The 20,584-nt window shown below is 51.7% G+C and overlaps 1 protein-coding gene across 1 annotated transcript; it reads right to left on the bottom strand.

Annotated features, from left to right (window-relative positions):
• Window positions 1–16,653: 16,653 nt before the first annotated feature.
• LOC135456269 (transforming acidic coiled-coil-containing protein 3-like) lies at window positions 16,654–18,064 on the bottom strand. Its single transcript, XM_064730031.1, has one exon. It carries the CDS (start codon window positions 17,948–17,950, stop codon window positions 16,955–16,957), a length of 996 nt encoding a protein of 331 aa, XP_064586101.1. The 5' UTR covers window positions 17,951–18,064; the 3' UTR covers window positions 16,654–16,954.
• Between the last annotated feature and the right edge of the window lie 2,520 nt (window positions 18,065–20,584).

The following is a 20,584-nucleotide window of genomic DNA, read 5'->3' as shown; positions in this document are numbered from 1 at the left end:
TGCATGGCATCAGACATCCCTGCTGGTGAGACAAGATGGGGCAGCGGCTGGGAGAGGAGAAGCTGTACCTTGCTCATAATCCTCCATCTGTTTCTGCAGCTCCTGATTGTGGGCTCTGAGATTGTCCCTCTGAGCCTGTGTCTTCCTCAGCTCCAGCACCACGGCCTTACACTGTGTGGCCATGGCCTCTGCTCTTTCCTCAGACCTCTGGAGCCTCACACGCAGCTCAGACACCTCAGTTTCCAGCAGCTGCTTCTCTTGACTTGCCTGGTGCTCTCTCTTCTCTAGCTCTGCCAGCAGCGTGGCCTGCACCTGGAAGATGGATGCACAGAGCCTCAGGGACAGGGCTGCTCCTGAGGCAGCAGGGTGGGCCGCAGGGAGAGCAACAAAGGAGAAATCATTTCAGGCAAAATCATGCCAAACCCAGAAGGCACAGAAGCAAGGATTGCAATGGAGACAAATGGAGAGGAAAACAGGGAAAGGGAGGCAATGGGCATCCTTGGGCTGCAGCTCTGAACAGCGGCTGAACTGGCTGTGCTGGAAGTGCCCTGCCCAGGCTGCCACAGCCACCTCTGTGTCCCCACATTGCTCAGAGCCTGGCACAGGCACCAACTCTGGCTGGGACAACACTGCTAACAGAGGGACAGAGAAGCTCCAGAGGAGTCTGCTGCTGCTTCTCCTCCCACATTTCCTGCTGGGACCCGGGAGAGGATGGGGGAAAACTTCTGCAGCAGACACCAGATCCAGCCTCAGGCTCAGGGTGCAGCAGCAGCCCCGGGCAGAACACGGCAGCTGTGGATGCTGCTGGGAGGGGAAAGAGGTTGGGGCCTCCAAGGCAAAGGTGCTGTTGTGTGTCCCTGGAGAAGAGGATGCCACTGCACAGCTTACCTGGCTTTTGACCTGTTGCATTTCTCTTCTCTGCTGAGAACGGAGCAGCTCTGCCTGCTTAAGAGCAGAAAATAAGCCAGACACACGATTTTTCAGTGTCAGGTTCTGTTCTTCCAGCCTTCTGAGGCACTGGTTCTTCTCCTCCAGAGACAGGATCAGCCTAGAAGGACAGTCTGGGAAAACCCCAGGGTCAGTCCCACAGAACTCTGTCACAGCCTCCTGAGAGCCCAGGCTGCTCCCAGGGCTCTGTCTGTGGAGTCCCTGCCAGACATGGCTGCACAGGAGAATCCCAAACATCTGCCTGGAGTCACCAAGAGTGTGTCCTGACTTCCCTTTACTGGTCTGAATTAGGAAAATTCTCCCAATCTGTTGATAAAAAAACCTCTCAATGTCTAGATAAATGCACTGTTACAGTCTGCTGGGCTTTATATTCAAAGTATTTGTAGTGTACACTATGATTTGTATATTTGAGACAAACTTCTATATATCTAATTATTATATTGTATTACATTAAATATTTAGATTTTATATAAGCATTTCTATTCTAATGCAGCTAACATTTTTATATTGTATACTACATAATCAAAATAGTAAAAAGGCCGCATTTAGTTCTACTCCAGGATTTTTCCCAGCTGCTTTAAAAGCAGCTTGTGTTCAGCTCATGCTTCCATGCTGGAAAATCCCTGTCTGTGACAGGCCCAGGGTGCCACCCCTGCCTTCCCTTTCCAGGGTGTTGCTCTGAGTGAATCTGTAACAAAGCAACTCCTGAGTTGGAGTTAAAGAACTGTGAGAATCTCTTAATTTTTTTTTAATTTAATAAAAGCTTAATTCATGAGTGCAACAGGCAGTGTTACAGTGGAAAGGGCTTGGATGATTTCACAAATTCATGGAGTGTTTTCTGTGTGCAGTGGCAGCAAGTAATTTACAAGTTGCTGTATTATTTTTTTTTCCTACAATATACAGATATTTTGACTTAAATTTAGCCATTACACATCTCTGTGTAGAAAATTCAAAAAGCCTTTTTGAATTCCTTAATAGCCCAACACAGAGAGGAACAGTACGTGGGATGTTGTATCTTGTCCCTGAGCCTACTGAAGTAAAAGCTCTCTTGGAAGTGTTGGGATGTAGCTCATAGTCAGGATTTTCCAGTTTTAGCTGTTCTGTAGGAGAACAAGCTCTGAAGCACCAGAGCTTTCTCAGAAGCTGCTAAGTGGGAAAACCCTTTGTTACAAAAGTGTCACAGTGTCTCTGAGCCTCTCCTCTGGGCAGCAACACCGTTGCACTGAGTGAGGCATACACAGAACTAAGGAAGAATTCTACCAAAGACTTAAAGTGTAAAAAAACCCCATTATTTAAGTAATTTTTATCTCCTCTGGGATAACTACAGGTTACAGTGCCTAGTCCCACAGCTCCTCTCCCCACCATAGCTGGGTTCTGTTGTTTTCCACTCCTGTTCTCCCCATAAAATCTCCCTGGCACAAATTTAAAAACCCTTGACAGGGGCATTCACCTGGAATTGTCTGTGCTGGCACCTATGGAGCTGCCTGTGAGACCCACTGGGAACAACCCCATCAGACAGGAGCAGCTGAACCATCCCATGCCCAGTGAAAGTGTGAAAGCCTGGACTAAGGTCCAAGGATAAAGAGGAAAACCCAGCCTGGTTTTAAGGGCTTCCCTGCAGATGGATGCTCTTCTGGACCAGAGCCCTGGGGAACTGCCTTTCTCCAAATATCTGCCCTTCAGTGGTGTTTTCACAGCCCATAAAAGCTGCTCTCTCATAGATGATGATGCTCATTTCAACATCTCTGCCTCTCAGTGTAAGGAATTTCTTTCCTTGTTCCAACAGGGAAAAATAAATTCTTGATGGCAAAAGTGCTATCCATGCAACCTCTGAGCTCTGAGCCCTCAGCTGGTGTTCACATCAGCACCTTTTCTGGGGAGAACATCCCAGTGCTGTGCCCTGGAGGTGGATGAAGTGCTGCCTGTTCAGCTCAGCGCTGCACAGAGTGGGAATGATCACAGCCCTGTGCTTCCAGGCTGGGTCTGTGCACACAGAGAGCTGGGATTTGGCCCTGCCCACCCTGGGACCACAGGTGGTGGCAAACAGAAGTACAGGAGGGAATTGGTTCTCTTGTAATAAGACAACCTGACAAACCCACTCCCAAAATCAAAGTCAGGTTAGAAAAATCCCCAAAACAATTGGCAACAAAACAAGACCAGAGTGAGACAGATCAGGAAAGGACAAACAGCACTAGGAGTGCATTTGCTGGGTCAGGGAATGTCTAGATGGGAACAGGAGACACAGTTCCCTGCTTCCTGCTCGTGTGTGAGCAGATCCAGCAGGATCTCAGCACAGGCACCTCCCTGGGGCTGGGCCAGCACGGCCCCAGAGCAGCTCCACAGGCAGAGCCCCTTTCTCCAAAGCATCAGTGCCTGGGCTCTGAGTGCTCTTTGGAACATACAGAGCATGAGGAGTCCCGTGTCCCACGGAATGCTGATACACCAGCACTGGCTGTTGTGTCTTTCAGGCTTCAGGGGCCCTGACAACGTGGTGGCTGTCTCTGGTGGAACATCTCAAGGCCCCTGGCAGGTGGCAGCAGAGTGAGATTTGCTGAGGCCACAAGAAAAGGGAGGGAGGATTCATTTTGGGATCTCATCCTTTTGTTTTGTTTTTCCATTTCTATCCTTCAGAAGGAATCCAGAGTCTTCAAGGTGCCTCCTCACTTGGTACCACATCTCCCTCCAGTGCCCTCTCAAGACATTTGCAAATGTTTCCTTCTCACATCCTCTGCCCTTTTTTCAGTGTTAGTCTCCCACAATCAGTGATGTGTTTTTCACATTGTTTGTTCTTCCTCTAGCTTTGTCCCACCTTGGTCCTGGATTAGGACCAGCCTGGGGCCCAGAAGGTGAATGGCAAAAGCTCCCCCTATTCCAAGGCCATTTAGGGACCTCTCTGACCAGCCTTGGCTGTAGTTAGGATGGCCTCACCCTTGTGCTGTCTTATTCCTTCTCTTTTGCTCTCTTGGAGATCCTGGAACAGAACTGTCTGTGAAACAGTGACACAGTGACCAGAGGTGAACCTCATCTCTCCCACAGTGCAGGCAGGCTGGCAGAGGTTGCTCAGAGCAGATGCAGATAAGATCCAATTATCTTCATCCTTCTGGATCAGTGCCTGACCTCTCTCTGTGTGCCCTGCCATTTTTACAGCCCTGACTGGCAGTCCTGTTCCTGGCACCCACGAGCACAGGCTCAGCCCTGAACCCACAGCTTTCCTCACACCCAGAGGGATGTGTGCTCCTGGGACTCAGCATAAAGCCCAAACCTGGGAGTTTTATGGTTTGATCCACCAAATCAGCTGGAGCTGCACAACTGGAAGCTGCAACTCTGTAGTTCAAGCCTTTATTCCTTTTCCCTGGGCATTTAAGAGAAATGAAGACAGATGAGTATCATGGTGTTTCTGTGCCACAGTGGAAGGAGGGAGGAGTGTCAGAAGAAGAAATTACATTCATCTTTTTCCCTCCTAAGGGTGAAAGACTCTGATCTCTTGCTACAAAGGTTCAAATCTGTAATTAATCATAATCTGGGACATATGAAGCAGAGCTCTGGTAACCTTCTACAGGCCTTTTATTGTTAGTCCAATATAAATATCAATGTAATTTTTCTGTCTTATTGGGGCCTAATATTTGGCTTGTCATTATTTCTTATAATCTGTTGTCAGAGGAGCCCTCAGCGTTGAATTCATGTTCTTTCTCCAGCTGTTCCAGCAGCAGGTATGGCCATATAGGAATGGCTCATGAAAACAGTCTAAAGTGTGCATAATTATGAATTTATTATCCACCAGCTGTATGTTGCAAGACTGGTGTGCCAGGATGCTGCTGTCAAATGCCTGACTGTTTCTGTTGCATTTCCTTCCCCCATCACCCTGCTCTTGTCGCACTTCTCTGACTGGGAGCCCAGTTCTGAACGTGGGGCCTGCTCCAGAGGCACAATGAGCAGATTTTCTCCCATCTTCCCATAGCTCCTCCTGGGGAGCCCATAGACAGTGACACCAGAAAGATTCACATATAAAACACCCCAATTCAGCTCAGGTGTTCCTGGGGTGCTGCACTGTTGGGGTCATTCCCAGCCTCCCTGAGGGTCTCACCTTCATCTTCCCTGTGTTTGTGGGGAATGGAGGGAGAGCAGAGGGCAGAGGTGTCCCCATAGCACCTGAAAGTGTGGCCCTGCCTACAAGGGTCCCTTCTTCTTGCATGTGGCTTTTTCTCTCCAAAATTCAGGATCAGGGAGCATTGCAGGGGGATAATGTTTTCTTCCATAGGGTGGGGGAAGAAAGCAAAGGGGTAAAGAAGCAATGTCTCAGAGACAGGCCACAGCAAATCAGTGAGCTTCAATTGAATGATTTTTCTATGGAGTTTTAGTTCTCCAGCTGCAATTCCTAAGGATTTTAAGTCCTCTGCCCTGTTAAAACATGAGAGCTCCAAAAGCTATTGGCATCCAGTCATGGCACAAGCTACAACTGCCTCTCAGTCAGGTGATGTTACCAGCTCCAGGAGCTGACCAAGCAGCTCATCCATCTGCTGTGCCTTAGGACTTCTTTGAGAGCCATCCCAGCCACTGACTCCTGGGTTTGGATCAAAATGAGACCCCCTGACACGTATGTAGAGAGCTGCTGAACTGACTGTGACTGTTTCTGTGCAGCACTGCTGGAATGGGACTTTCCCCCACTGTTTCCTTTGCAAAATGTGAGGGAATGTCCTCATACGCCTTGTGGGTCCCCTCTGGGCTTGGTGTTTGAAGTGGCCAGTGCAGGAGAGCAGCCAAGCAGGGATGCACGTGGGCTGTGCTGGCTCAGACTCCTCTCTCTCTTCTGCCAATGGATTCAGTCCCCCATGGTCCCTCCATGTCAGCAGGGGCTCCCAGCATGGCTCAGAGTGGGTGTTGGTACAGCTAGAGCTCACACATGCTGAGGGAAATGGGGATCCTTGGGCTCTGAAAGTGTTTGTTCCTTTGCCCAGTGGCACCATTTGATGTTTTGTGGACTTATTGCGCCTCCAGCATGGTCACAGACTCCAGCCAAAGTTGTCTCTGTACTCCAGGTTGAGGAGGCAGGAGGTTCTGCCTACCCCTGAAAATGCTACAGGAGGAATGCCATCAATTCTGTGCTCACAAAAAGCACTGATTGCACTCTGAACCCAAATTTCTCATTTTATTCACTTTGGGGGCTGTATGAAAGGGCTGTCAGCTTCTGCTATGGGTACACACAGAAAATCAATTGGTGTCTCCACGTGGAGTGTCTGGACCCAGCTGGCACACTGCTGGGTTAATAACATTGTGCTGCTTTGGGCTGGGCTGGGGTTAATTCTCCTCACAGTGCCTGGTGTAGGCTGTGCTTGGGAGCTGTGCTGGAACTGCTGATAACTCAGGGGTGGATTAGTTACTGAGCCAGAGCTGTTCTGCTCCTCACTCCTGCAGCAAGAGGAGTACCCCAGGGACATCCCAGACCATAATGTAAAGCCAGGGAAGAAGGAGGAGGTGGGGGATATTCAGTGATGATGATTGTCTGCCCAAATCCCTGTTACCATGATGGAGCCTGGCTGTTCTGGGCATGGCTGAGCACCTCCCTGCCCACGGGAAGTGGGGAATTAATCCCTTGCTTTGCTTTGCCTGTGTGTGCAGCAGCCCACAGGAGTGGGTGCCTGCTGTGGGGCTGCAAGCGTTCCGGAGAGTGACAGGTTCGATTGGAATGTGCTGGGTGGAATCTATAGGTGTGAGTGCTGTTGAGCTGTTAATTGGCAGCTCCTGTGCTTGCCGGGGGCTCGGCTCACGCTCAGATGGCAATCTTGTGCTCATTAGTGGCAGCTTTTGGCGTTCCCTGCTGGCTGTGGTGCCGATCATCTCACTGTGCTGTGCCTGGGAATACCTGGATAACAGCCAGGGAGATGTGGCACCACTGCTGTGTCTGTGCTGGGCAGGCTGGGCAGGCTGGGAGCCCAGGAGAGCTCCAGGCAGAGGGACTGCGATGAGCCTGTGCAGGAGCAGGTTCTGTGTTAAAGGGACTGGAGCTGGGATGAGCCTGTGCAGGAGCAGGTTCTGTATTAAAGGGACTGGGATGAGCCTGTGCAGGAGCAGGTTCTGTATTAAAGGGACTGGAGCTGGGATGAGCCTGTGCAGGAGCAGGTTCTGTATTAAAGGGATTGGGATGAGCCTGAGCAGGAGCAGGTTCTGTATTAAAGGGGCTGGAGCTGGGATGAGCCTGTTCAGGAGCTGGTTCTCTCCTAAAGGGGCTGGGACCTGGGGATGAGTCCACACACGATCAGGACACCCCAAAGTGTCTGTGATAGCTCCACACCAGGACAGGTACTTCTGGAAGTGTGTGGCTGTGGGGATGTCCATCCTGCAAAAGCTGTGTCCCTTTAGAGAAAAGGATAAATCCACACTGGAGAAGGGACATCTCAGGGCATCTGGTGCTGTGGGATAAGGCCATGCTGCAGCAGGTACACTTTGAACACCCTTGGCTGGGCATGAGGCCATGCTGGAGCACCTGGAACTGTGTGCCCATGGATTAGCACACCCAGAGGGATGGAGGCAGGGCTAGGGCCCTGTTGGAGCAAGGCACTCCCAAAGGGAATGTGGCTGTGGATAATGCCATGCTGGAGCTGGTGTGTCTCTGGAGGTGTTGCAACCCCTGGATGAGGTGCAACTCAGAGCTCTGTGGCTCTGGATAAATCTGTGCCACAGCAGGTATATCCCTGTGGAGACTGTGGCTCATGGATAAAGCTCCACTTGGAGCAGGGACACCCCTAAAGGACTCCAGTCTGTGATTAAATCCAAGCTGGAGCAGGGGCAGGGAAGGAGGGAAGTGTTCACTGCAGTGTTAAACCCGATAATCAGGTCCAAAGAGGTGGAGATTGCCATGGAAATATCTTTAAATTGTTGTAACCCAGGATTTGAGTTGCCGGCTATGGAATTACTACAGCAGGAACCACCTGGATCAGTGGAGGAGCTACACAAGGAACAGTTGCAGGGCAGCAGTGACCTGGCCTGGGCTGCCTTGGGTAACTGCCCACAAACAGCAGCTCTGAGTGACCACCATGCCATGGAGCCCAAAGGCATGGAGTAAATAAGCTCAATGCTCACTTTGTGGACATTTTACACTGTGGTCCAAAGACTAGGGAAATGATATCTGTGTATTATAGCAAAAGATGGGAAGTGGGCTGGTGGTTAATGAGCTTCTGTGGATACTGTGGGACCTGAGCAGGACGTGATTGGTATGGAATAAAGGGTGGAGTGTGCTTCTTTTGACTGGGATGGAGTGAATTTTCTTCCCGGTAGATAGCACCAGGCTGTGTTTTGGATTTGTGCTGAAAACAAAAATCCTAATAAGACAGGCATGTTTTAGTTCCTGTTGAGCAGGGCTGGCACAGCCAGGGGCTGTTCTGCTCCTCTCCCCAGCAGTGATGTTACCATGATGGAGTCTGGCTGTCCTGGGGATGGCTGAGCCTGCCCTGGGGAAGGGGGGAATGAATTCCTTGGTTTGTTTTACTTGTGTGTGTGGATTTTACTTCCCTATTAAACTCTCTTTATCTCAACCTAGAGTTTTTTCCTTGATTTTGATTCTCTCCCCTGTCCCACTGGGGTGAGGGAGTGGCTGTGCAGGGCTGAGCTTCCAGCTGGGACTAAACCATGACAGAAAAGTCACAGAACATGTGGGAAACCTCTGCCTGAGCTTAGACTAAAAACTGATGTATCCAAGCCCAAATCCCCAGCCTCTGCTGCCTTACAAGAATATAAAAGATGAGCGATATTTTTTTTTATATGGATCCTATGAAGGTCTTCTAGATATCCAATATCTGGAGCAGCAAGGCAAGGATTCCCAGCTTATTTTTCCTTCAGATATTCCTCAGGTGAAAATCTCAGATCAATTCTGTCCCGTCAGGCAGAGCTGGGCCAAGGGATGTTCACACGGACTTCAGTTTGTCTGGCCACAGTGCTGGTGGTGATCTTCCACACTGGGAATTAAAGAAGTTGTGGTTTTTCCTCTAGCATTTTCATTTTAAAAACATGTTGGTTTTATTCCTTTTCCTGCTGGGCTTCTCCCTGCTGTTCCTGCCACATTCCTTAGCGATTGTGCTGGCTGCCCAGCAGAGGGGTGTAGAAACCAGCACAGGCACCAAACCCGCTCCCACTGCTCCCAGCTCCTGTTCCCTGCTGCCCCCAGATCCCGTCCCTCTCTCTGGAGGAGGCAGGGAGGTGATGGAGGGGGTGAGGAGGAGCCGGCCAAGCCCCCCAGGAGTGCTGGTGCCTGGCCCTGGGCACAGGCAGGGCTGTGCCTTGGGCACCACTCCGGGCACGGGCAGGGCACAGACACCAGGGGTGATACCTGCAATCCTGGGGTGAGGAAACCCCATGGGGCTCCCAGCCTCTCCTGGATTGATTTGCTTGGAGTGCGTGGCTGGTTGAGGAAGCTGCCAGCTGGGTCTGCATCCCGTGGGAATGAAGGTGTGTGGTGTCCCCTGGGAGCTCTGGCTGTCCTTTCACCCCATGGGTGACAGCAGCAGGCCATGCATGGCAGCTCCTCTCACATCCTGTCCTCCCCACCTTTGCAGGCTGCTCTGTCCATGCCTGGATGTGTTTTCCTAACGAGGCACTTCAGGGCCTTTCAGATCAGCTCCAAATTCCCTTCTCTCCATCTGCTTCCCAGCCTCTGTCCATCTGCTCTGCCAGGCCTGGCTGACATTTGTCACCGTGGGGTGGCTTTGGGCGGTGCAGCCGCCCTGGGACAGCCCGGGCAGAGCTCACTGCCCATCCTCCATGGCTGCCAGACCCGTGGCCAGGATGAGCAGCAGAGCCCAGCCCCTGCTCTGCCCTCACCCAGCCCTGCCCCTGTCCCTGTTCCTGTCCTTGTCTCTGTCCCTGTCCTTGTCTCTGTCCCTGTCTCTGTCCCTGTCCCTGTCTCTGTCCCTGTCCCTGGTGCTCAGCTCTCCCAGCCCTCCTGTGCCAGTGTGGGGCCACCTCAGGATGGGGAGAGCCTGGTGCAGGCACAGGAGGGAGGGGATGGGACTCCAAAACCTCAGTTTGCCCTGAGGATGGGGATTTGCTGAGTGCCTTTGCCTGCCTTCCTGATGGACTTCTATTCCCTTCTCCAGCTATTTGCCTTCCACTGGGGCTCAGCACTTTTGACTCTGAATAAAGCCAGAAATTCCCTGGACTCCAGGAGCTGGATGAGTGGAGGGACTTTGTGACATTGCGGCAGAAGTGTTGAGTCATTAAACTGACGTCCCAGAAAATGCTCTTTGCATTAAGGAGATTAATCACAGATTTCTTTATTTTTTCCAAAAACCCTCCTTAACTTGTGTGAATCCTTCCTCTGAGTCCTTCTCTGTGCTGCCTACGATACTTGGCCTCCTTGGCTCAAGCTGAAACTGATTTAGCATTAAAAATGCCATTCCCAACAGTATTAATAACACCTAAACCCTTATGGGTGGAAATCCAGAGAGCTGATCTCCTCTCTGGGAGGAGATCAAAGAGCTGATCTCCTCTCTGAAGCAGCCTGTCAGCCTTCCTTCCCAGCCATGGGGAAGGGGCACAGTTTGCAGTAGTGGGAGCTGGAGTAACAATCTTTCAGGGATGAAGTGGAGGGTTCAGGCTGGGCAGCAGAACTCCTGAGCTGCTGGTGCCCACCCATTAACCCAGCACTGCTGGGATGGGGAGGCTGTGCCCCCCTGGTGGGTGGGGGGCTCTCCTTGCAATGCCGGCAAGGATCTCAGCTGGAGCAGCGCGAGGAAGCCAAGCAGGAGGATGGAACCTGCTGGCCCAGGCTCTGGAGCAGCCCCAGCTCTGGGAGATGTGCTGGGCAGAGCAGAGGTGTGGGGAGGAGCTGTGAGGGGATGTCCCCCTGGGACAGTGCTGGGGACACTTGGAGGGATCTGGCACACAGGAGTGGGGCTGGGCTGGGCAATGGATTGTCAAAAATGACCCTACACTGCCCAGGGAGGGGAAGAGTCATTAATTCACCCTGGCAGGACCTCAGAGCATTCCTGTCCAGTCAGGAGAGCAGCTCAGAGCTCAGCTGCTTATCCTGAGCATGTAATGAATGATACAAGACTTCTACACAAGGATAAACATTATCAAATAATTTATTCTTAGATCTTTGTACATGAGCAGAGATAGAGATTTATTCTCAGCAGTGCAAACTGCTTTCCATGAAGGTTGTGTCTTCAGGCTTTGAATTAAGATGTGCTGAGTTTATGTCTCCCTGCCACAGCTTTATGTGACCAGACTTCAAAATTGACCTGGTAAATCCAGCAGAACATCTCTGGGCTGTGCCATGAGTAAGAAACAGAGATTTAATAGCACACATAAGTGACAGGAAGAAAGACCCCAGTGCAGGTAACTGCTGGTACACCTAGGCTGTCTTTTGGGCTGAGCTTACAGGAGCTGGGGTGGAAGGTGCTGAAAGGAGAAGATCAACCAGTTTGAAGATCAACCTGACACAGAGCAGATCAACCAGTTTGTGGATTTTTTCAAGAAAGAAAAACCACTGTACTGTAAGAACAGTTTGTTAATTTGCTTCTTCCCTGATTTTACTGAGTTGATGTTTATTTTCCTTCTATTTTGAGGGCATTACAGATGCTCATATTAACAAGAGGTTTGCACTCATGGCTTAATTTTACCCTTTTCCCAAGACTTGCTGACAAGTCTATTGATAAAAATGGTTTCATTTTCACATAGCACAAACACAGATGGAAGAATATTTGGGTGTCTTATTAAAAAGATTGTCTGGATGTCATTTAATTAGCTAATTTTTTTTTTTATAGTAAAACCTGAAATGCATCCATAGAAAAATAAATCCCATGGCTGTAGCATTGCCACATGGTGTGCAGATGCAGATCTGGCTGCATTCCTGTCACCTGGGTGAGGGCACAGCAGTGCAGAGGGATGCCCAGGGACAGCAGATCAGTGGGTTTGCCCTGGGATGGGCTGTGGATCTCAGATTTTCCATGAGATGGCACAGAGCATTTTGAAAGTGCTGCAGTCACTGTGGTGGCCTCAGCATGTGTCACAGTGTGGTGCTGAGGGTGATGGCAGGGATCTCCCTCTGCCTCCCCAGGGAGCTGAGCCTGGAGCAGGGCATCCCCCAGCCCTGTCTGCAGGGGCAGGGCCAGGCTGTGACCATGAGAGCCCCAGAGGAGGCCTGGCTGCCAGGGCAGGGCTGGGAAAGGAGCTGGAATCAGGCAACTGCCCCCTGGCCACTTCCAAAAGCTGCCCCAGTACCCTGTTTTCCACCCTGGGAATGAAGCCTTGAGATTTAGGAGGAACTCAGCCAGCTGAGAGCCATCCTTCAAATCCTTACTGAAATCCAACCAGGAATTAGTGCAGACCTGGCTTACAGTCCCTGCAGGAAACCCACAGCACAGGTGGGTGCAGCCAGGGGGCACAGGGGTGGAGGGAGAAAAGCAGGGAGTGCAGGGTGAGAAGTGGTGGTGCTAAATATGAAACCACACCAAGCTGCTTGTGGGGGAGAAGAGCTGGGTTCGTTTGGGCAATCCTGGAGCAGGGTCTCTGCATCTCCTCCCTGCAGCTCTGGGAAGCTGTCAGAGCCTGGCCTGGCCTGTGCCTGGGCCATGTGTCCTCTCCAGGGTAGGAGAGCCCTGAGGTGAGCACAGGGGTGAAGTTCAGCCCAGAGGTGACACTTGAGATGCAAAACGCCTGGCTCAGCAACGTGGAGAAGCAATCAGCCTGTCTGCACGTGACCTTCCCTGCTCCTGGTGATCGATCTGGAGACATCAGCACCTTCCAATAATGCTGCAGTGCTGGGGGGATGGAAAACAGATGGTGTGGCCTGCCCCTGTCTGAGTGCAGGGACTCAGGGAAGCTCTTTGCTCGGGGATGGGCACACACCTGACACCTGCCAAGCTGCCCCCCTGGCACCTGGCAGTGCCAGGGCTCAGTGCTGGGCTGCAGGCACTCCCCACCGTCCCACTGGCTCTCCACAGGTGGGAATGAAGATCCCAGAGGGGCAGCCCGGGGTCCTGCAGGCTCTGGGAGCTGTGCCTGCCTTGCAGCCCAGTGGATGGAGCAGGAGTGTGGGGTGCTGGCAGGGAAGGGGCAGGGAGTGCTGCCCCCAGCCCTCAGAAATGTCAGTGCCTGTCACTGCTGGGATGAGGCCGGAGCAGAGAGCAGGAGCTATTCATTGCTGGGCATTATTGAGCTGCAGCACGTTTTCCTTGGGTAGGGACAAAGGGAAATAAAACAGCAGCTCAGTGTGTCCCACCCCATTCACACACTCCATCCTCAGTGGTGCAGGCTGATCACAGTCAGGGCATTTTCCTGGGTTTATTCCTGTGCATGGATCACTGGAGACACCAACTTCTTTTGGAGGGGTTTGGGACTGAGGTTGTTTTCCCAGTCACCTTTTTGCCTGTTCATTTCCACACAACAGAGCTCTTGTGGTTGCTGATGTGAGCCCTGTGCCATCAGCTCTTACCAAAGAGCAGTGCTCACCAGCCAGGCTCTCTCTAGGACATCCTAACCTGAGCCTCCTCCTCAGAAGGCAGGAGGAGATCCCTGCTCAGGCTCCTCTGTGCCTCTCATCGCTGGATCCTTCTAGGACTCAGCTGAAGCACAGCTCACTGTGCTTCTCAGAATTCTCACTGAGCCTGCAGTAGCCAGGGCCAGGTCTCCACCCCAGCCCTCAGCCTGTGTGAGGAGCAGCAGCACCACTCGGGTGCCTGGGGGGTCTGGGCTCCATCCTGGCCTTGGCTGTGCCATCAGACACCCTGTGAGAGCTGAGCTGTTTAATAATCATTAATGTCAGGCCTTGGAGAAGCTTTGGGATATTGCACATGGAGCTGGCAGAGCCAGCGCTGTCCCTGCTGGGTGGGCACTGCTGCCTGTGGTGCCGCATGGAGAGGCTCATGGGCCCTGCTGCAGAGTTTCCTTTTCATTGTGAAGGTCTGAAAAGCCCTCTCAGATGGTGGAGTGCAGCCCCTCCCCCAGCACAGCCAAGGCCACCACTAGCCCATGTCCCCAAGTGCCACATCCACAGCTTCTGATGCCACCAGGGATGGTGACTCCACCACTGCCCTGGGCAGCTGTGCCAGTGCCTGAGCACCCTTTCTGTGAGGAAATTTTCTGAAATATCCAATCTAGACCTCCTCTGGCACAAGTTAAGGCCATTTGCTCTCATCCTGTTCCTGTTCCCTGGGAGCACAGCCCAAACCCCCCTGGCTGTCCCCTCCTGTCAGGAGCTGTGCAGAGCCAGAAGGGCCCCCCCGAGCCTCCTTTTTTCCAGGTTGAGCCCCTTCCCAGCTCCCTCAGCTGCTCGTGGTGCTCCAGGACCTTCTCCAGCCCCATTCCCTCCTCTGGACACACTTCAGCCCCTCAAGGTCTCTCTTTTTGTGAAGGTCCCAGAGCCAGACACAGGATTTGAGCTGTGACCTCAGCAGTGCAGCACGGGGCAGGCACTGCCCTGGTCCTGCTGGCCAAACCATGGCTGGCAGGAGCCAGGTGCCACTGGCCTCTTGCCCACCTGGGGACACTGGGGGGATCCTGCACCCCCCAGCTTTGGTGCAGTGACTTTGTTGGCTCCAGAGTGCTGGGACTCCACTGTGATTTCTGCTTTGCTCAGTGGTTCACACTGTGAGTTACTGGGAGCTTCCCACATGCAGCTGACATCCTCTGGTCCTCCCACACGCAGGGACAGGCTGGTGGTTACTGCTCCAGCAGCTGCCTGTTGGCTTCCTCCAATTCATGCCAAGTTAGCACAAAATGATCAAAGCAGCCAGTCAAAACTCCTTTTTCCCTGCAGATCATTGGTGGCAGAGATTTTGATCCCTTTGAAGGGAAGAGCTAATTAACAACTCGCTGAATTAAGTAGAAAGTGCAGTGTATGCTCTGACTTTTTGCTGTTTTCGGGGCTGTCACGAAGATTACTCATCCCGAGGAAATAATCGTTTCCATAGCGACTGATGTACTTGGTAGGGGAAGAATTGGAGACACAAATAACAAAGACAAAGGCCAAATCTATAATGCAAAGAGGAGGATGCAAACACAATAAAGCCCAGGCTGCAGTGGGATGGTGTGAGGGGGATCCCAGAAGCAGGGGAGAGTGGGAAGGACTCTGACAGGGTGAGGGGCTGCAGGGCTTGGTGCAGGCATCTTTTCCAGAGGGTTCAGGTGTTGCTGCTGCAGGATTTCTTGCTCAGCAACTGCCACAGGCCTCCTTAAAATCACAGAGATGCTCAAGCTAGCCCAGGATGTGCAGAAAGAGCCGTTTGGAAGATAAGCAGGAATTGAATCTTCTCTCCACCTCCGCTATGGGATCACACCTGACTCCATCCAGGTGGGTGATCCACCAGGCTTTTGTCTTATCCTGACTGCAAGTCCTGTTTATATAGCCCTGAAATTCAGTGATCCCATACACAAGAGCAAACTGCCTCCACCTGCCAGCACCAGCTCTCTGCTGACTCCTGAATTGCAGGGACTGCAGAGGAATGTGCCTGGAGCAGCCTGGCCTCTGCCCACAGCAGCCAGCTCACAGCCCCTGGGCAGAGCTGCAGGCTCCAAACATTTCACATTCCAGCCTTCTGGAGCCCATTAACCACGGGGCTGGGGCAGGGGTTGGGTGAGCAGCAATGAGGGCTGGCCTGGATATATTTATCCTCTGTCAGTGCAGGAGGGGGCTGCTTTGACCTCTGAGGTCAAACAACAACCTGTTTTACAGTCCTTGCTTCTTCCACCACGTTTATCTCTTTATCTTTGAGAGCAGAGTGAGTCTGCTGGGGGACAGGATTTCCCAGGCCTGTGCAATGGTCCAGCACAGGCCCAGGTTCCCAGCTCAGCAGGAGCACCCTGTGGTACAAATGCTGCATGAGGCCCAGAATATCAGAGGTCAAGCTCCCACAGCCCCCAGCACTGCCCAGCAGCTCCCTGGCAAGAGTCCTGGTCCAGCCTGATGCCAAAGTGTCCGGGATTCATGGAGAATGGTTTGGTTAGGAGGAAACTTAAAGCTCATCTCATTCCACCCCATGGGGATGGACACCTTCCACTACATCAGGTCCCTCCAAATCCCATCCAGCTGGTCTTGGACACTTCCAGGGATGGGGTTGATTTGGTTCCTGAGAGTTTGGCTGGAATAAGGTCCAACAAGAGGCCTACAGACATGAACTGAGGCTGCTCCCAGGTGCTGGACATGAGTGCTGGAATCCATCAGCATGCTGGACCAATGTCACCAGTCCCACCACCATGAATCACTCTGGCTCTACCACTCCCAGGTCTGAGGCCTTTGGAACCCAGAGCTTCTTCCAGGCTTTCTGCATCAGGGTCAATGAAACATGGCAGAGGTTTTATATGAGTTGTTTAATGAAGCAGAGAGATTCTCTGCTCCCCTGAGGTCCCCAGTCACAGCTGCAGATGTGTGCATGGTGAGCACAAGTGCTACAGGGTTCTGAGGCTGAAAGAATTGGGACTGCTCAGCCTGAACAAGAGGAAGCTCTGTGGAGGCCTCAGAGCCCCTTCCAGGACCTAAAGGAGCTCCAGGAGAGCTGGAGAGGGACTGGGGACAAGGGATGGAGTGTCCGGTTTATCTCGGCTGTTTGAGGGGCCTGAAAAGGCCCGGGGTGGCCTTGGGGCAGCCCGCGTATCGAAGGACGAGAAGAGCCGAGAGCTGTGGCAGCCAGAGAGCTGGGACTGTATAGGGATATGTATATATTCTATGGTTGTATCTAAGACAGCCGAGAGCTGTGGCAGCCAGAGAGCTGGGACTGTATGCGTATTGTAATTGTATAATTGTTAAAAGAAAAGGGGGGAAATGTGGGGGCCTGAATATATGTTGTATTGTAAGACCTGTGTGTGTCAATGTGGGGGCCTGAATATATGTTGTATTGTAAGACCTGTGTGGGTCTGAGTTGCTCCAAACGAGCTGCAGCGAAGATTACAACAACTGGTGCCCCGTGTGAGGAAGAACACACAACCAAACATTGAGAGAAGGTATGGAATCCCCTGGACAGCCGAGAGCTGTGGCAGCCTGAGAGCTGGGACTTTGGAATATAATATGGCCTTTGAATTAAGGAGCTGTAGCAGCAGAAAGCTGTAAGAATATGGCCTTTAAAGAAAAGAGCCTTGGAACATCTAAAGACAGCCGAGAGCTGTGGCAGCCAGAGAGCTGGGACTGTATGCATATTGTAATTGTATAAACACTGCAGCGAAGATTACAACACCATACCTCTCTCTTCAGCAGTTCAACAGCTGCATCCCTGTCTTTTTGGGTATATTTAGGCACATCTATAACAGCATCCACAGCAGTGTTTGTGGAAGTAGCAAAAGGGACTAGAGGAACATCACTACTCAGGGAGTCCGGAATTAGGGGATCAGTAGAAGTTGTAAATGTCCCCAGAAGATGTAGTCCTTTTGCTTTTTCGTCACTCTTAAGACTCACTACAGGCTTTCCGGCTTCCTCAGGCACTGTACTTAAATCAGCAACAGGCCCAGGATGAGATGGAGCTGTGATGATTCCCTTACTTAATTCAATAGTACCATCAGAGTACCATGGTTTACTTGGACTGTCTATCAACAGAGGGTCAAACTTCAAATACAGCGACTGTCTCCTCCAGGCTGATTCTTTGAATGATGAAGACCCAAACTGTTCCAGATAGTCTATGTCCATTCCAAACTCTTCTGGTGATGGTCTGAAGAGCTCTTCCAGTTGAGCACCAGCTGTCTCATCTGCTGTGCCTTCAATTCCAGGGCAACTAGGTTTAATTTCTTCTGCAGCCGTTGACTTTTTTCCGCTGACAGTGGAGACCAAATTATCTTGAGACGAAGCAACCTTAGCTGGAGATCTTTTAGATGGTTTCATTTGCTTCTCCTCTTCTCTTTTTCTTTTCCCTGGAAGTTGAGTTTCCGCTTCACCTCCCAGCTTCTCTTCTTGAACTTTCGGTACATCTTTGGCCACACTCTGCTCAACAATTTCCTCATTATCAGAGGGTGCAAATAAAACATCTTTTGCACTTGACGACTGCCGTGAAGATGTGGCAGATGAAGTCTGAAGTTTGTCTGTCATGGCAGGACTCAGGATTTTTCTAGCGCGAGGATCTCTTTGAGGAGTTTGAAAGGTTACCTGCCGGCAGATCCCGGGACCAGCCCTGAGGACGCCCAGCTGAGAGAGCACACAACGCCAACTCTTTGGCTTCCACTGGGTGAGCTCGAACCACCACAAAACCTTTCGGGGGGGGGCAACCTCAAAGCCCTGAAGACCAGAAGACCGAAGGGAACAGCTCCGATCTTAGACGAGGTCCCAGGAGAGCACTGATAACTCCTGAGGAAAGAAGCCTGAAAAGAAGAAAAAAAAAGAGAGAAGAAGAGAAAAAAAAAGCCAACAGAGTCTGCAAAAAACAGCAGTCACTGAGAATTCCACCTCTCAGTTTCTGACGAAGACAATTCGTAGCAGAACAGCCCGGACTGGAACCAGAAGGCGCCCTGGGACCACCTCTCGTGATCTGCTGGACAGTGACCGAGACTTCCAGACTGCTCTGACGAGAGACTTGGTAAGAAAGCCTGAAAATAAGAACATGGGGGGCACACCTTCCCAGGAACAACGGGAAATTTTGTCCGCCTTATAAGGTGTGACACAAACATACACAAAAAAAATTAATTAGCTCTGGCCTTAAAAGGCCAGGAAGGAAAACCTCCAGACGCAGCAGACATCTGGGGGGGGGGCCCTCAAAAGAGGGGGGGAGCAAGACTCCAGAAAAGATTAGCTCTGGCCTTAAGAAGCCAGGGGGGAAGGGCTCTCGAGGAAAGAGAGCGAGAAATATTATTAAAACACCCGGTCCCAAAACCCAGAAACCCCAGAAAACCCCAAAAGCGTCCAAAAAGTCCAGAGAGCATGGAGGACTCAGGAGCAGAGGGGGAGCAGGGGGGGGAGAAAAAGGGATCGGGGGAGGCGCTTTCTCGCGGCAGCCAGGCAGCGGCGGAGCAGGCGGGGAGCGCGGCTGAAGAAAAAACAAGAGACGCGTGTTCAGATACGGCTTTGCTAAGCTCAGGGCCGGGGGCGGCAGCCGCCCCGGGGGCCGGCAAGGTAGCAGAAACGCGCGCGGCGGGCAAAACTCGCAAGAACCCGGGGCAGAATCACAAACCAACGCCAGGGCGTCTGACCCATGCAGCGAAATTAGGGGAAATTGCGCAATCCCAGAAAGCTGCCGTGAGACGCAGGAGGCGCGCGGTTGTAACGCAAAAAACCCGGTGCGAACGCGGCGGGCGTGGGTGCCGGCGGGGGCGGCCGGCACACACTGACGAAGGGCCACACACACACACAGCGTCGGAGGAGGAGGAGACAGAGTCAGGGGCAGACCGAGGGGGGAAAATTCAGAGGCGGAACAAAAAGGGAGAGGGAAAAATTACCTCTGGAGAGACAGGGAGCGGCTCGGAAAGCACGCATGCGCAGAGCGCGGGCGGGGGCGGGCCAGACCCACGGTAACGTCTCAGGCGAGGAGGGGCCCTCTCCAGACTTGGTGCCTTTGGTAAAAACCCTCGTGGAGTCCAAGCCTCTCCCCTCCTGGGGAGGCGTGTGTTCTAACCCTATTGTCAGTTGAATCAAAAACCAGGTAACCCCTGAGTGCACGACATGCCGGATCGGTTCAGCAGAGCTGCAGCATCATCTCGTAACGAGTCTGCAACTATGCAGCGATTTTCCTCAACAAGATATAAGAAGAAACGAATACTCAGACAAAAGTCGGGACTCAGACTGCAAAGGACAACTCAGAAGAGAAACAAGAGAAACGGAAAGAGACTGGGGGGTTTTCCCTTTGGGGTCTTGAATATTTCTGTATAAGGACGAAAGACTCTGGGGGGTTTTCTCCTTGGGATCTTGAATTGCAATAGGCAATGGGGTAAATTTACCTATTACAGGGGAAACTGACAAAGGATCATATATTGATCAGCTGGTAGATTTCTTTGACATTTCTCCCATTTGGAGAGGAATTTTAAGGGCAGATTTCTTTGACATTTCTCCTATTTGGAGAAGAATCTTAAGGATAGGGTTTTATGTTTTAATAGTCCTACTAGTCCTCATGATTGTCGTCCCGTGCATTTTTGTATGTCTGAAGCGTGCCATGAATCGGGTGATAAAAGAGGTTTTCTTGGTGCAAACAGAAGGGGGAGATGTGGGATCTCAGGATTTGAGCCCTGGGATGCAGGGCCCCCGAGACCACCCTTGGGGGGCCCGGGAGTCCTGGAATGTTGCCAGAAGTGTCTGGTGGCAGGACTTTGACCCTACACGGGAGACGACACCTTTATGAAGATAAGAGGGCCTCACCGGGGTGAAGGGTGGAAAGATTAGCTAATTAGAGGGTGAGAAACAGGGTTTAGGATTTATGTACAGGGGGGTTTAGAGGAGTAAGATGGAGGAATTGGGGTGTGTCCTGCCCTCCTTCTTCTTCCTCCTCTCCTCCATCTTCTTTGGCCACGGTGGCACCTTTGGATTGGTTATTACTAAGAGTACACCGAGCTATAAGAATAGATGGTATTGGGGAAAAATGATAAATATTGTATACGTAACTAGGGGTATAAAGATACGTGGCGGTCCGTGGGACGACACAGTGTGCCCATGGCTGACTGCTGAGCAGATCTCTGCTGGCTGAAAGAACATCTTTTAGATAAACAATTAATAAACATAAAACCAGAAAGAAGAACTGAA

The sequence above is a fragment of the Zonotrichia leucophrys genome, chromosome 20 (genome assembly GCF_028769735.1).
Source record: "Zonotrichia leucophrys gambelii isolate GWCS_2022_RI chromosome 20, RI_Zleu_2.0, whole genome shotgun sequence".
In the NCBI taxonomy this organism is placed as follows: domain Eukaryota; kingdom Metazoa; phylum Chordata; class Aves; order Passeriformes; family Passerellidae; genus Zonotrichia; species Zonotrichia leucophrys.
This window is presented reverse-complemented; position numbering and strand designations above follow the sequence as displayed.